This window comes from Moschus berezovskii, chromosome 25 (assembly GCF_049115385.1).
Source record: "Moschus berezovskii isolate FMDL1 chromosome 25, NW_MosBer_1.0, whole genome shotgun sequence".
Lineage (NCBI taxonomy): Eukaryota > Metazoa > Chordata > Mammalia > Artiodactyla > Moschidae > Moschus > Moschus berezovskii.
Genome location: NC_142484.1, coordinates 4,911,585 through 4,927,009, shown reverse-complemented (window position 1 = coordinate 4,927,009; position 15,425 = coordinate 4,911,585). Strand labels below are relative to the sequence as shown.

Here is a 15,425-nt window from a genome sequence, read left to right as displayed (position 1 = left end):
AAAAAAAAAAAGGTACACATAGAACCCTAACTCATTGGTTTCTCCCCTGCTCCCGACACAGAGATAAGCATTTAGGTACTGGGGACCAGAAGGAGAACAGGCTCTACTGTTATAACGAGAAAGGATCCACAAGACACCGGCAGACAGACAGGAAGCCGCAAGCTGGGAGCGTGGCTCTAGGACCCACTGGCCGATAAGAAAACCTGAGGCTGCTCCAGCCCCAGAGTCAGCCCTCTGCAGCCACAGGCTCCACAACCGAGGCTCTGAAACACGGTCCCTGATCCGCAGTTGGCTGAACCCCGCGGACATGGAGGACCAACTGTGCCTGCCCCACCCCTCCCCCACCTTGGTCAACCTTCACACCCAACCCGATGGGCAGTCAGGACCTCCCTTCACAGGGAAGGGGAAGGAGGCTCCAGGAGGGGGAGCAGGCTCGCCCAATCATGTGACCAATGAGCAGAGCCAAAGCCGACATCCAGGTCAGGCTCCGGGCACCACCTTCTCCCACCTGCTGCAGGTCCAGGGCAGCCCCTTTTCACGAGCATCTCCAAACGGAGGACGTCGTGCAGAGAAGAAGGATCTCAGGCTGCTGCTTACGCGTGTGCGGGTGTGTGCGTGTGTGTGCGACAGTGTGGGTGGAAAGAAGAAACTCCCCAGCCATATTTTCACGTCCCCCTTACGTCGGCAGACGCTTAAGGCTGGGTGTCAGCCGCAGGTAACGCTTCTTCCAGGTTCACAGGCAAAGCGCTGTGCTTCAGACGGTAAGCGCGATACCTGTCGGAACACCGGCCATGCAGCAGGGACTTGGCGTAGCTGTCCATCGACGTTTCCGGCTCCTCCTCCCTGTATCCCTGCTCCGTTTCGTCTAACGTCACAAAGAACGCTGCTTTTTCCACGGCATCCAGAGACTGCTTGTTCTTCCCGTGTCCAAAATAGGCCTGGCGACACCTGGCCCAGGGGACCCTGCGATGAGGATTAGGTACCATGAGACCTGAAGCAATCTGGTGACATCTCCTTAGAGGCACATGCGAAAGGACAACGTTTTTCAGTTCTCAGTGTTTTAGGGGTTTAAGGAAAACTAGGCATTAAAAACTTTCTCCATCTGCAACCACTGCCTGCCTGCCTGCCTGTCGGCTGGGCAGCCTGGTTGGAGGGCAGGGGCCTTCTCCTTGTACCTGCTCCAGGGACCTCGCAGGCGGGGAACTTCACTCATAAATGCCGAGTGAAGGACAAAAGGCAGACGGGCCCGGAGCTCTGCTGTCCGGGGCAGCAGAGCCCCAGCCAGGCAGGGGCCTTCTCCGCGCACCCTCTCCATATGACTACCCCTCAGAAACCAGTGAGGGCCAAGAGCACGGCCCTGGTGCCGGGACCAGCTCAAGCTCACAGACCCCGACACCACTGTCCCATCTTTCAGGTGAGGAAACCGAGGTACAGGAGGAGGTCACGGCGCCTTCGTGGCGGGTCGGGACTGCTACCCAGGCCAGCCGGCCCCGAGTCCACGTGCCCATGCGACAAACGGCCACACGACAGCCACGTGACGAGGGGCACCCCCGGGAGCTGAGTTCAGGGATTCTTGTCCATCCTGCCCTACATGGGGTGCACGGAGCTGATGGGACTCCCAGTTCCTGAGAGGCGCCCCAGCTGTGGCCTCCCCAGCTAGCTCCTGGGCCCCTTCACTAGGGCCCCCACCTGCCACCCTTCCAGGCCAGGGCCATCTGCCTCTGTCTCCCGGCCACTTCTCCCCACAGAGTGCTCAACCCAGGCCCCAGGGGCGCTGAAAAGCCTGAAACACAACAACAGGTCCCATCGCAGGCCCAGCTCCAGCCGCTGTTCTTGACGCCTGGGGACAATGGTCACCACGAGAATCGCTGGTGTGTGCTCAGCACCTAGGTAAGTGAGCTGGGGCGACGCCCCACAGGGGACGTACCGGGCGGGGGAGCTCACTGAGTCTGCACCCTGGACCCTCTCTGCCTCACTGGCTGCCCCCAGCGATGCTCGGTCAGCACTCAGGACCCAGGGCTCTTCCCTAGGACACGTCCCCTCTGTTCCAGCTGAGCCCTTGCCCCCCAGCGACAGCCGTGCCCTCCAGCTTCTCGGACTGAACCTCCTCTTTCCTAACACTGCCCATGTCCAGCCCCGGAACCCCCGCGGGCCAGAATATAAGTCTGGGGCTTCCCAGGTGGCGCTGGTGGTCAAGAGTCTGCCTGCCAATGCAGGAGACGTGAGAGACCATGGGTGTGATCCCTGGCTTGGGGAAGATTCCACATGACATGGAGCAACTAAGCCCATGAGCCAACTACTGAGCCTGTGCTCTAGAGCCCGGGGGCCGCATCTGCTGAGCCCGGGTGCCCTGGAGTCTGTGCTCTGCATCAAACCGAGTCAAAGCAACGCGAACGACGCGCACCAAACTAGAGCGCAGCCTCCGCGCTCGGAGGCCAGAGAAAGACCTTGGGCAGCGACAAAGACCCAGCAGAGCCAAACTAAAGAGAATTATTTAAAAACAAAACAACGACCGAAAAGCATGCCGCAGCCCCCAGGACAACACCTACTTCCTTCCTTCGGTCGTGCGTCCCCAGATCCACGCACATGCACGCCTGCCTGTCACACAGACGGCCAAGGGGACCCGGGGACAAAGCTGAGCCCAGCGTGGCAGGCTGGGGACCCGCCTCCCTGCCAGGGGAACCCTGGTGAGGAGAGGACCCTGAGCCCCCGAAACACACAGCATCTTGGAGGGGCCGCATACCTGTCTGCTCCCCTGGTGAGGAGAGAACCCCAAGACCCCCCCGACAGCCCCTCGGCGTCTCGGAGAGGCCACATACCTGTCCGCCGCCGTGAGCGCCGCCAGCTTGGCCTCCCCGGGCTGCGGCTCCGATGGGTCCTCCAGGATCCGTTGCATCTGCTGCTCGATCTCCCGGGGCCTCAGCAGCCGGCCGTCGTGGTAGAGCCAGACCTTGAAGTAGCGCCCCCGGTGGAAGACAACTATGTGCTTGCTGTCCCGCAGGTGCTGGATGGTGTCTGTGGGGGGAGTCGGGGGGCAGGCATCCAGGGGCACGTGATTAGAGGACGCGGGAACACACCTCGCCGGCACCACCTCCTGTCCCCGAGTCACTCGGCTCCGCTCACGAGTCCACTTCCCACAAGCCTGCAGCATCTGAGTCGAGAGCTCTGGGCTGGGTCAGGCCTGGGTGCTGGCTCTGCTTGGCCACCCCCTGGACGTGTCGCCCGGGCCAAAGGGCCAACGGAGGCGGTCCTAAGTGGTACCGTTCTGACCCCTTGCATTTTCGAGGGCGTCATGGCTGAACAGATGAGGCCCCCCCGCCTAACACTGGGCAGTGAGGAAGGCAGGGGTCAGGGGTCCTAGGTCAGGCTACTGGACCACAAATCTGGCTCCCCCTGAACATAATAAACCTTGAGTGAAGGACTTCCTTGGTGGTCCAGTGGTTAGGAATCTGCGCTTTCACTGCAGGGGGTGTGGGTTCAATCCCCAGTTGGGGAACTAAGATCCCTCATGCCGCACTGTGCGGCCAAAAAAAATAAAATTCCTAACCCAATCTGGAAAAAAAACTACTGTAAGACAGGCTTCAGTTGAAGAGAAACTGAGTCAGTTAAATTAATTAACTGTCCAGGCCTGAGAAAGGCAAAGGCAGTTCAACAGAAAGAAGGTTCTTGAGCCTGAAATCTCTGAAATCTTAGGAGAGGCCAGGAGTCACTGGTGTGGTCTTCTCCGATGTCTCCAGAGCACAAGGATGGGACTGAGTGGGCTACCCACCTGTCTCCTCTCCCGGGATCCGAGAAGTATTAAACATGCGCTCCCACTGGGCGGAGCAGAGTGGAATTGTAGACCCCAGAAGAAGAATCTGTAACAGAAATATGTCTCAAACAAAAATTCAAGGAGCAAATTAAGTCCACACATTTAAATGCTGGATTTGTTTTCTGGGCCCATAGCATGGCTGGACCTAATCTCCAAACTCTGTTAAGAATGGAGGTTCTCTGGGATACCATGTACCCTGGGGTTTGTGGAAACAGACCAGAGCACAGAACCCTGCATCTTATTCTTCAATAACATATCCTCAGCAGGCTCCACACTTCCCCTCCAGGGAGCACGTTTTCAACCCCTAGTTTTGGAACCGAGATGAGATCCCGAGTGCTGCACAGTGTAGTTAAAAAGAAATAAAGAAAGAAGCTGACACTAAGTCAAAGGAGTAGTTCAAAAAATAAAAAAAGGCCTCAAGACTTCCTTGCTGGTCTAGTGGTTAAGAATCTGCCTGTCAACGCAGGGGACACGGCTTCAACCCCTGGTCTGGGAAGATGCCACGTGCCACAGAGAAATAACTGAGTCCGTGTGCTGTGTCTACCGAAGCCCGCAGGCCCTAGAGCCTGTGTCTTGCAACAGGAAAAGCCACTGTAATGTGAGAAGCCCGTTCACGGCAACCAAGAGTGGCCCCGGCTCTCCACATCTAGAGAAAGTCCCTGTGCGGCGACGAAGACTCAGCACAGTCAAAAACATAAACAGATAAACAAACGAAAAGAATTTTTTAAAGCCCTGACATCTGTATCATTTCCTTCACAAGCAAGAGAGGGTTTCTTCAAAGGACAAATTATGAACTAAAGTGCATCAGACATATATCCATTTAGGGCACCACAGAAGAGAATTAAATCTCAAAATAATCACGCTGAGTGAAAGAGGCCAAGACAAAACAATAAAAAGTGAATGGGGATTCCCTGGTGGTCCAGTGGTTAAGAATCCATCTTTCAATGCAAGGGATATGGGCTGGATCTCTGGTCAAGGAACTAAGACCCCACTTGCTGCAGGGTGACTAACCCCAAGCGCCACAACTAGAGGGTCCGTGCTCTGCAATCAAATATCCCATATATCGCAACAAGCATCCTGCATTCCGCAAATGAGACCTGACACAACCAAATAAACACTGGTCGGTTTAGTTGCTCAGTCGTGTCTGACTCTGAGACCCCACGGATTGGAGCAGTGGCTTCTCTGCCCATGGGATTCTCCAGGCAAGAATAGTGGAGTGGGTTGCCATTTCCTTCTCCAGGGGATCGTCCCAAACCCAGGGATTGAACCTGGGTCTCCTACATTGCAAATGGATTCTTTACTGACTAAACAACCAGGGAAGCCCCAAAATAATGAATGTTTTAAAAAAAAAAGCAAGCAAGCAAGCACAAGCTGTATGAATCCATTTACAGAAAATGCAAGCTGATCGAGAGCGACAGAAAGCAGATCAGGGTGGGGAGCAGAGAGGGACCCAGAGGCCCACAGAGGAACCTGGGGTGGGCAGGTGGGCGGGGGTCTCACCACTGACTGTGATGGTCACACTTGCACAGAGATACATAGCAAACCCTCAGAACTTATCACAGTGGATGCTCTGAAGGTATGCTGTACGCCAACCACACCTGGATAAAGCTGCTCTAAAGAACTGTTTGAAAAGCAGTTTGGGACTTTCCCGGTGGCCCAGTGGTCAAGAATCCACCTTGCAGTGGAGGTTGTGTGGGTTCTATCCCTGATCAGTGAACCAAGACTCCACGTGTCATGAAGCAGCTAAACCACCACAGAGACCTGAAGAGCCAAATAAATACATTTGTTTCTTTTAAGAAAAAAGCACTTTGTGTGCATACCGGTTTGATTTCCTCCCGGTCCAGTTTGCGCCTGTAAAGCAGGATGGCGTGGATCCCGTTGCCAGCTCTTGCCGCCTGGATGTGAGTCGGTTTGATGTACAGCAAGTCCTGTCACAAAACACATAGCATCAGGGGGAATGTTCACAGGAAAGACAAGCGAACTTTAATACACAGCTAATGTATTCCTACACAAGTGTTCACGACACCCACGCTGCTGTTTCAAGCCTCCAAGCAATTCTCGGGCTATGAAAGGTACCAGTATATTTTAAAATTAAATGGTAAATAAATAAATTCAAGTCTAAAAGAAAGATAACAGTACTACATCCTAAATATCCTCATAAAATGCATAAAAAGGAAAGAGGAAATTAAAAGCAGCAATTAGATAATCAGGACGTTTCCTGAGTGAGAAGTAACCAAAGGTTAAAATAATCTTTTATATAGAGTAGTGCTGGCAACTTTTTAGAAACACATTTCTAAGTGTTTATATTTTTCAAGTCCAAGAGCTGTTTGTCTGTCTCAACTATACTTTGAGAGAAGTTATATGTGTGGGGTTTGATTACGGGGGAAATAGACACCAAAGTCTTTGGGAACGAAAGGGGATCAGGTGGACAGTTCACTCTAAAAAGTATTTTTCTGGGCCATGTCAACAGTTTTTCTCTAAGTCTGACCTTGTTTCCAAAGGAGAAGAACAATTATTTTTAAAGAAAAGAAATTTTAAAGGAGAAAAACAGAAAAAGCAAACAATAAAACACACATAAGGAGAAGGCAAAAAATATAAAAGAAAGCAAAGAGGGGAAGGAAAGGGAAAGACAGACTCAGCAGTTGTTTAAGGCCAGTTGTCAGACACGAGCGGTAGCAGTTAGTTGCTCACTCATGTCTGACTCCTTTGCAATGCACAACAGCCCTTCAGGCTCTTCTGTCCATGGATTTCCCAGGCAAGAATATTGGAGTGGGTTGCCACACACTCCTGCAAGGGATCTTCCCGACCCAGGGATGGAACGCACATCTCCTGCATTGCAGGCAGATTCTTTACCTGCTGAGTCATCAGGGAAGCCCAATGAGGTGCTTCTAACAAAATAATGGGGTGTGCTCTCCAACACTCATGTCTCAAAAGGCAAGAAAGATCAAAGAGACATGAAAATGACACTTGGGGTGGGACCCATATCACCCCAGGGCCCAGAAGGACAAGCTCAGTACGTGGACGAGCTCTGAGCTGATCCACAGGTCGGGAGAGGGCACGGATGTGGGCCTTCAGCATTACTCAGGCTCAGTTAGGAAAACAGAGGGAGAGGTTTGCTGCATGAGGAGTCCAGATCGCCCCGAGACCATTTCTGCAATCCAAATTCCTCTGCAGCAGCTCGGTGGGCGCCCTTGAACCTCATCGGAAATACAAAAGGACCTCCACGGGGCCCTTTGCTGTGGATGGCAGGTCCTGGGCTCCCTGACGGGGGCATGAGGCCTTGAGTAGGGGAAGCAGGGCCAGGGGAGGCCCAGCGCATCCCCAGGCAGCCCGCGGGGCCGGACCACCCTGGGGCCTGGTCTCCACCGGACGCCGCGGGCCCGCGGGCCTCACCATCGCGAAGTAGTTGCTGTTCACCATCAGCGGCCCTCGTCCTCGGAGGTAGATGTATTCCTCCCACCAGTCGCTCACCTGTCAGGTGCAAGCAGGAAGAGAGCACGGACAGGCTTAGCCAGGCGGGCACGGAGGGCTGGGGGAGGGCGCATCGACAGCATTTCTCTCTCTCGGGGCCAAGTCGGGCCCAGGGAGACCAAATGCAAAATGGTGGGCACTGCACGGCAGCTTTATTCAAGTTAAGGCTCAGCTACAGGGCACATCACCTTCATTTCATAGACGGTTTAAAAAAACACCAAATGGGAAAGAAATGATAAACGTCTGGCTGCTCTAACGTTCCACAGTGACCACCACCAATAACTGTCCCCCTTCTGCTCCCACAGTTTCCACTCTGCTTGGAGTCACCCCGGGGCCAGGTGTCCTGTCTTCCCAGCATCCCTCAGGAGACCAGCAGCCTCGTCCTAACCACACCCACAGCCTTCGGGACCCAAGGACCACCATTCTTCCACTTTGTGTAAGAAAGTACATAAACACACAGAACGGTGCCCACCTAAGAATCTAAGTACCTGTGAAAATTTCCACAAACTCAGAACACCCATGTGACCAGTGCAGGATCAAACCCCGACATGACTTGCCCCTCCCACCCTGGACTCTGACTGTTCTCACGATTTGCCCCATGGCTGTGCCCCTGTTGTGCCCCACCCACCATTTCTGTCTGGGTCACACCTTCTCTTCCACCCTGCTGTTGTTTAGTCACTAAGTCATATCTGACTCTTTGTGACCCCATGGACTGCAACCTGCCAGGCTTCCCCGTCCTCCAGTATCTCCTGGAGTTTGCTCAAACTCATGTCCATCGAGTCGGTGATGCCATCCAACCATCTCATCCTCTGTCACCCACCCCCTTCTCCTCCTGCCTTCAATTTTGCCCAACATCAGTCTTTTCCAATGAATCGGCTCTTTGCATCAAGTGGCCAAAGTATTAAGCATCAGTCCTTCCAATGAATATTCAGGGCTGACTTCCTTTAGGATTGACTGGCTTGATCTCCTTGCTGTCCAAGGGATGCTCAAGAGTCTTCTCCAGCACCACAATTTGAAAGCATCAATTCTTTGGAGCTTGGCCTTCTTTATTGCCCAAGTCTTCCACATGAGCTGTTCCTCAAATCTCAACTCCTCTGCCTGTCTCATCCACCACCTGTTTCCTACTCGCCATACGCAGGGAAGTTCAACTGGCTCAGGAACAAATTATATTCCTACACAAAATTCCACCAAGAAAAACAGCATGTTTGTATACTCACATAATTGGTAGCCCACCAGGATTTTAGCTTCAAATACCACTGCAATCTCGGTCCCAGATTGACAGCAAAATCTTGTGCCAGAGCTGTCATCCGTGTAAAGTCTCCCTCCTTCATAAGAGGCTTCACAGATTCCAAGTACTGGGGTTAAAGGAAAAAACATAAGCCCAGCTAAAATAGAAGGTTTCTTTCCGTATCCCTTAGAAGAAGGCTAGTCTTCACTCAAGTTAGCTAACTTCAATATCAAAGGATATTTTACATCAGGGATAACTCAACAATTAAACTTTTGGGGGGACATCGCCAGTGGTCCAGCAGCTAAGGCTCTGAGCTCCCAGTGCCAGGGGCCTGGGTTCGATCCCTCGTCACGGAACTAGGTCTCACCACTGCAACTAAGAGTTCGCATGCTCCAACTATAAGACCCCGCATGCTGCAATTGAGACCTGGAGCGGCCAAATTAACTAATTAATTAATTATATTTTAAAAAGACAAACTGTCTCGTCCTTCTACAGGCATGCATGCGCCTCAGATCTTGAATCAGCACAAAATCTCCAAAGTGGACTCTAGACTGACAAGATCAAGATTTGGTCAACAATGAGCTTTTCATGTGTGGGTTTTTTTCCCCCATCATCTGGTCCTTCATAAGATCTCTGTTCTCACCTAGGCTATGAAGGTGCCCATGGGATGGGTGGGGAGGCTCTGAGAGCCTAGGGTGGTAGTAAAGGCTGGTGCTTTGGACCCCAGGACGGGAAAAAGGAGCCGAAAAAATGACAGGGACGGGGAAGGTCACACCACCAGGCTGAGGCTAGGCCACCAGTTCAGAATTTTCAGGGCCCCCACTCTGATTCGCTCTGGTCCTTGCAGGTAGAAGGAGGCAGGCAGCAGTTCATGGCACTCAATAGCATCGACAGTGTATTTTTTGGCTGCACCAGGAGGCATGAGGGATCTTAGTTCCCCAAGCAGGGATACAACCCAAACCCCTTGCTGTGGAAACTCGGGGTCTTAACCACTGGACCACCAGGAAATCTTATCAAGTCATAAGCCTTGATCGCAAAGATGCTGGTGTTCAGCACAGGTGTTCCGGAGGGAGCATGAAGTTGACCTACCCTGTTGACGGTGTCCTGGACAGCTGGGACGGGCAGGCGTGGCAGAGACGTCTGGAAGCTGTACAACATGGGTTTTCGGCCTGAGAAGATCTTGACCATAAACTAAAAAAAAAAGAACAAAGGTATGTTCTGAAAGACGAGACTGTGTCAAAGGCCAAAAACCAGTTTTTCAGTGTCTATGATTTGCCAGCTGTTGACTGCTTCTCCACTGCAGTTCATCTCCTCCAGTCCCTTTGCTGTCCCAACCCCCGCAGGCCTCAGCAAACAGCAAACCCCAAAGAAAACCCAGGGTGAATGAAGCCGTGTGTCTGAGACACGTCCTGCCTTGTCCAAGAGGTGCCATTCCCTGGGCGCCCTGACACGGGGTCTGACTGCACTTCTGCACAAGGGAATTAAGTTCCATGTGCCTACTTCTGCAAGGCCCTTGGTTTCCAGATTGGCACCAGGGGCTGGGCGAGGGGCATGGACCCAGAAGCAAACTCGGGAGAAGCAGTGGGACCCTCTGGTCATTGTCAAGTCTGGTGGAGGGCACACACACGCCCCGCTTTAGTCTGGAATGATCAAAACATGGTGGAGTAATTTGGTCACCTCATGCTGACGTGACTTCAGAGAATTTCCCGGGCTCACAGCGGGGGGATGGGGGTGCTGGGATTCTTGATGCTGAAGAGCAGGTGGGACTCAACTGCACACCAGCTGTGAAGGCCACCCTGGGGCAGGTCATTTCTCTTGCTTAATAAAGTGTGGACACCACCTCAGAATCTCTCCTGGGAGTTAAATTCTCTTTCTCTGGAAATCAGAAATCTTACATTCAAGCAACAGCAGGAAGTCCGTTTGGGAAAGAGGAAAGGTGTGGTGTGGTGGGCTCTGGCATGGGGATGCCCACCCTTTCAGAAGGAGCCCCGGGGGGCTCAGATGGAGGCCTCAGGGGGTGAGACAAGGGCAAACACCCACGTGCACGGCAGGTAAGTGACTGCTGGACTGAGGACCAAGGAGAGCTGGCGAGACGCACTGGAAGCTGAGGGTGAGTCAGGGTGTCCCGCTCAGCTAGGGAAACCACTTACTGCCCGAGTTAGTCAGAAAGGCTACAAAGAAGTAGATGGAAGGTACTTTTGCTTGACGGGTGACCGAGATGACAAACCCAGAGGACATCAACACCAGATATTCAGAACACACTAATTAAAGGAAAAGAGTCCAAGCTCATGAGTCACAGACTTCTCTGGCAATTACAGGGCAACACTCAAGTCACCAAGGGGACTGCATAGCACAGGGAACTCTACGTCATACCCTGTAGTGACCTATTTGGGAACAGAACCTAAAAAAAGAGTGCATATATGGATATGCACAGGCTTTCCAGATGGCTCAGTGGTAAAGGATACACCTGCAATGCAGGAGATGCAGGTTCAATCCCTGGGTCGGGAAGATCCCCTGGAGGAGGAAATGGCAACCCACTCTAGTAACTATTCTTGTCTGGAGAATCCCATGGACAGAGGAGCCTGGTGGGCTATGGGTCCATTGGGTTGCAAGGAGTCAGACATGACTGAAATGACTGAGCACACACACACAAACACGTGTAGCATAACTGATTCACTTTGCTATACACCTGAAACTAACACAACAGTGTAAATCAACTAGACTTCTATAAAAATTAATTTAAAAAAAGTCACCAAGGGGAAAAGGCCTAGTGAGGACCCTTCTTGCAGAAGAGAAAGTCTCCCACACCAGACACCAGGCTGAGTGGGTGAACAAGACTCAGAAGGACATATCCTGGGTAGTCTCAGGGGTCCGTGGAACCACAGAAGCATCAAGGAGGGAGGAGGGCTGCCAGGGGCCAAGGGACACGGGGCGGGGATTGTAAAACCAAGTTGACTTACATTGCTGTGTTAGTTTCAGCAGTATAACACAGTGAATCAGTTATGCATACACATGTGTGGTATGTCCCCTAAAAGGGACAAGGTTCCAGTTACAAGACAGAACTATGTTCTATTTTGTTGGGGGTTTTTTGCTTTTCTTTTTTCTGTTTTCCTTTCCTGGCCATACCACTGGGCATGTGGAGTCTCAGTTCCCTGACCAGGGATGGAGCCCACACCCCCTGCAGTGGAAGTGTGGAGTCTCAACCACTGGACTGTCCAGGGAACTCCTGAAAAAAGTATGTGCTGGACACTGGGCCTGAAACAAACAGTCCTGCGTCAGACCTTACAAATTTGCTAAGAGGGGTGAAACTTAGGTTAAATGCTCTTATGTTCAAAGGCAAGAGGCATGGGTGGGGCCCAGGTTTCAAGGAGGGTGGGGTGGATATATTAGTAACTTTGGCAGAGATGAGGGTTTCACAAGTCTATATTTATCTCCAAACACATCAAGCTAAGAAACAGCCATGGCTCTGAGGATGTCAGGCAGTTAAGAATCATCTACCAGGGAGCTCCCTGGCAGTCCAGAGGTTAAGACGTGGGCTTTTCACTGCCATGGACTCAGGTTCGACCCCTGTTTGGGAACTAAGGTCCTACAAGCCTCGAGGCACGTCAGAAAGAAACAAAACCCTCCCCAGCAGCTGCGTGCTGGGGCAGCATTACCATCCAGATCTTGGTGGCGCGGCTCAGCCTGCCGTGCTGGGTGAACATCCAGCCGTGGTAGGACAGCAGCACCTTCAGGGAGTAACGCATGGTGACGATGAGGGCCACCCACAGCCCCGTGCCGAAGATGACGCCGCTCACCACCTTCGTGGTCTGGCTGGACATGCAGCCACTGCCGAGACAAGACCAAACAAGCCACGGGTTCATCAGTGAAGGAAGCCACGGGCCACGGCGCCGAGAGACGCCACGTGCTCCCAGGTGGCCTCCTGGGGCCACAGCGGAGGCTGCGGACCCCAGGCCTGATCAGAGAGAGGGGGCCACCCACATTAACCTGATTCTCCCAAGACTCAGTTATCTTTCTTCCGGATGTGAGATGAACCAGCCCCATCTGCTTTGCTGGTCCTCGAAACAAACCCAGGCTAACGGGCATAATCAGGGAAAACAGCTTCCTCCAGGTCCAGGCAGGATGAGAAGGTCATGGGTGAGGTACTGGCTGGCCCACAGTGGGAGCTACGCCCCAGACTGACGACTGACCTGCGTTCTCCTCGGCTGGGAGCCGGTTGCCTTCCGTTCCTGCTACTCAAGATGTTTTTCCCTTAAACATTCCTTTGCATTTCATCATCGAAGAAGGCAATGGCCCCCACTCCAGTACTCTTGCCTAGAAAATCCCACGGATGGAGGAGCCTGGAAGGCTGCAGTCCGTGGGGTCGCTAAGGGTCAGACACGACTGAGCGACTTCACTTTCACTTTTCACTTTCACACATTGGAGAAGGAAATGGCAACCCACTCCAGTGTTCTTGCCTGGAGAATCCCAGGGACGGGGGAGCCTGGTGGGCTTCCGTCTATGGGGTCACACAGAGTCGGACACGACTGAAGTGACTTAGCAGCAGCAGCAGCATTTCATCATGACTCATAAGAAATGCAGGTCACTTGACAAAACTATTATTTCAACTATTTACATCAAAAGAGTTTGGTTCTGATCTGGGCAGGAACATTTATCATGAATACATGTATAAACTGATGCTGCAAAATGATCACTTAAAAACCTAGAAAAGATTTTCATTTACTAAGGAAAGTGATATAGATAGAAAAGTGATCTGATAAAGAGGGGACTTAAAAACTGAGAAGAAATACAGCTACTCATACACCCTTGTGGGCTGTAGTTTCAGTTGTTTTGAAAAACCACAAAATATTCACAAAATAAAAATAATTTAAATAGCAAATGTTGGTGAGGATGTGGAGAAAAAAGGGAACATTTATGCACTCTTGGTGGTAAACTGATGCAGTCAATATGAGATTCCTCAAAAAAACTAAAAATAGAACTACCACATGAGCCAACAATTTCACCTTTGAGTATTTATCTGAAGGAAATGAAATCACTCCGTGTTCACTACAGCATTATTTACAACAGACAGACATGGAAACTTAAGTGTCCGTGGACAAATGAATGGATAAAGAAGAGACGGCATCAATATGGATTGATACAGTGGAATATTATTCAGCAAAAAAAGAATAAATGCTGCCATTTGTGACAACATGGATGGGCCTTAAGGACATTACACCAAGTGAAATAAGTCAGACAGAGAAAGACACATACCAGATGATATCACTCACATGTGAATTTGAAATATGACACAAATGAACTTTTTTTTAGTGAAACACAGACTCACAGACATGAAAACTAATATATATATACACATTTCTGAATCATTTTGCTGTACACCAGAAACTAACACAACGTTGAATATTAACTATACTTCAATTTAAAAAAAAAAAAAGTTAAAAAAAAGAAAGACATATACTGTATGGTCTCACAAGTGAAATCCAAAAAAAAATTTTTTTTAAATTTGTAACTATATTGGGTGACGGATGTTAACAAAACTTGTGGTAATCATTTTGCAGAATATATATATCAAATCATGATGTTGTACACCTAAGAACTGATGTTTTCAAACTGTGGTGCTGGAGAAGACTCTTGAGAGTCCCTTGGACTGCAAGGAGATCAAAGCAGTCAATCCTAAAGGAGATCAGTCCTGAATATTCATTGGAAGGACTGATGCTAAAGCCAAAGCTCCAATGCTTTGGCCACCTGATTCGAAGACCCGACTCATTAGAAAAGACCCTGATGCTGGGAAAGACTGAAGGCCGGAAGAGAAGGGGGCAGCAGAGAATGAGACGGTTGGATGGCATCAATGACTCAGTACACATGAGTTTGAGCAAACTCCGGGAAACAGTGAAGGACAGGGAAGCCTGGACATGACTGAGCCACTGAACAGCAATGAACAAATGATGCATTTGGAATTTTCTATATATATACCTATAGGCACTTCGACTGAAAATATCAGCAAAAAAACCTTTCTGTTATACATTGTACCCCTTCTAAGGCTGCAGGGGATGGCCAGAGGTCGGAGGAGGCCGTGACTTCAGGGTGTTGGGGATCCTCTCCAGCAAGAATGTGCCGAACAGCCCTTGACCTTTGACCCTGGGAGCTGCTGGCCTGTTAACCTGGTCTTTCCAAATCTGAGCCAAGGATGGCCCAGTTTACTGCAATTGGTTTAGAGGGACGAAGAAACAAATCTTATAAAGACTCAGATTAGAAAGGGCTTTAAATAGCCGATGCTTCTAGATATAATCCAGTGTAAAGAGACTGCCCGCGGTCCAGAGTAAATTAAGAAGTGTGCTAAACCCAAGCAGGCAAGGATGCAGAGATGAGCTGTCTATAGGGGGGCAGGCCTGTGGCTCTCCAGAAATAGAGGGCAGAGACACAGGCAGGGTGATGAGGGAAAGACGGAGTCCCTGCTCAGGGACCCTGCTGGGACTCCCGGCCCCCAGGCGGTCCAAGGAGTCCAGCAGGTGTGAAGCGCGGGTGTGTGTTCCCCGCGGGGACGGGTTTGTACCCAGGGCCTCGCAGACGCTGATAGAGGTGTGAGCCGGGGTTCCGAGGCGGCTGGGGGCTGCGGGTGACTCAGCGCGTCGCACTGGCTGCCAAGCATCCCAGGGCCTGGTGAACAAGGAGCAGCTGTCGGCAGCGAGGGGCACCGGCCCAGACAAGGGAAGATTCAGACCTTTCCATGGAAAGTGCTTAATCCTTTCTTGACGGTGATCAGAATCAAACTCGGCCCTGAGCCGTGAGCCTTCTTTTATGTTGCATTTTGCCACTTTATTTTCCTGTCCTTTTCTGAAGGCAATATTGAAATCCAAACAACCAACTTAGTAAAGGGCCCAGAAATTCATCTGTTTATCTTGGGCCCAACCCCAG

The 15,425-nt window shown here is 51.3% G+C and overlaps 1 protein-coding gene across 3 annotated transcripts in view; it reads right to left on the bottom strand.

Moving 5' to 3' along the window:
- Positions 1 to 15,425, bottom strand: part of CPT1A (carnitine palmitoyltransferase 1A) — a 57,911-nt gene that overhangs the window by 21,587 nt on the left and 20,899 nt on the right. For all 3 annotated transcript variants that reach the window (XM_055415321.2, XM_055415323.2, XM_055415322.2), the window contains exons 4-11: positions 12,167 to 12,338; positions 9,600 to 9,701; positions 8,500 to 8,637; positions 7,205 to 7,282; positions 5,632 to 5,739; positions 3,770 to 3,857; positions 2,820 to 3,015; positions 775 to 963 (exon numbers count right to left, since the gene is read on the bottom strand). In XM_055415321.2, the coding sequence (XP_055271296.2) occupies positions 775 to 963; positions 2,820 to 3,015; positions 3,770 to 3,857; positions 5,632 to 5,739; positions 7,205 to 7,282; positions 8,500 to 8,637; positions 9,600 to 9,701; positions 12,167 to 12,338 (1,071 nt within the window). The remainder of the gene's footprint in view (positions 1 to 774; positions 964 to 2,819; positions 3,016 to 3,769; positions 3,858 to 5,631; positions 5,740 to 7,204; positions 7,283 to 8,499; positions 8,638 to 9,599; positions 9,702 to 12,166; positions 12,339 to 15,425) is intronic.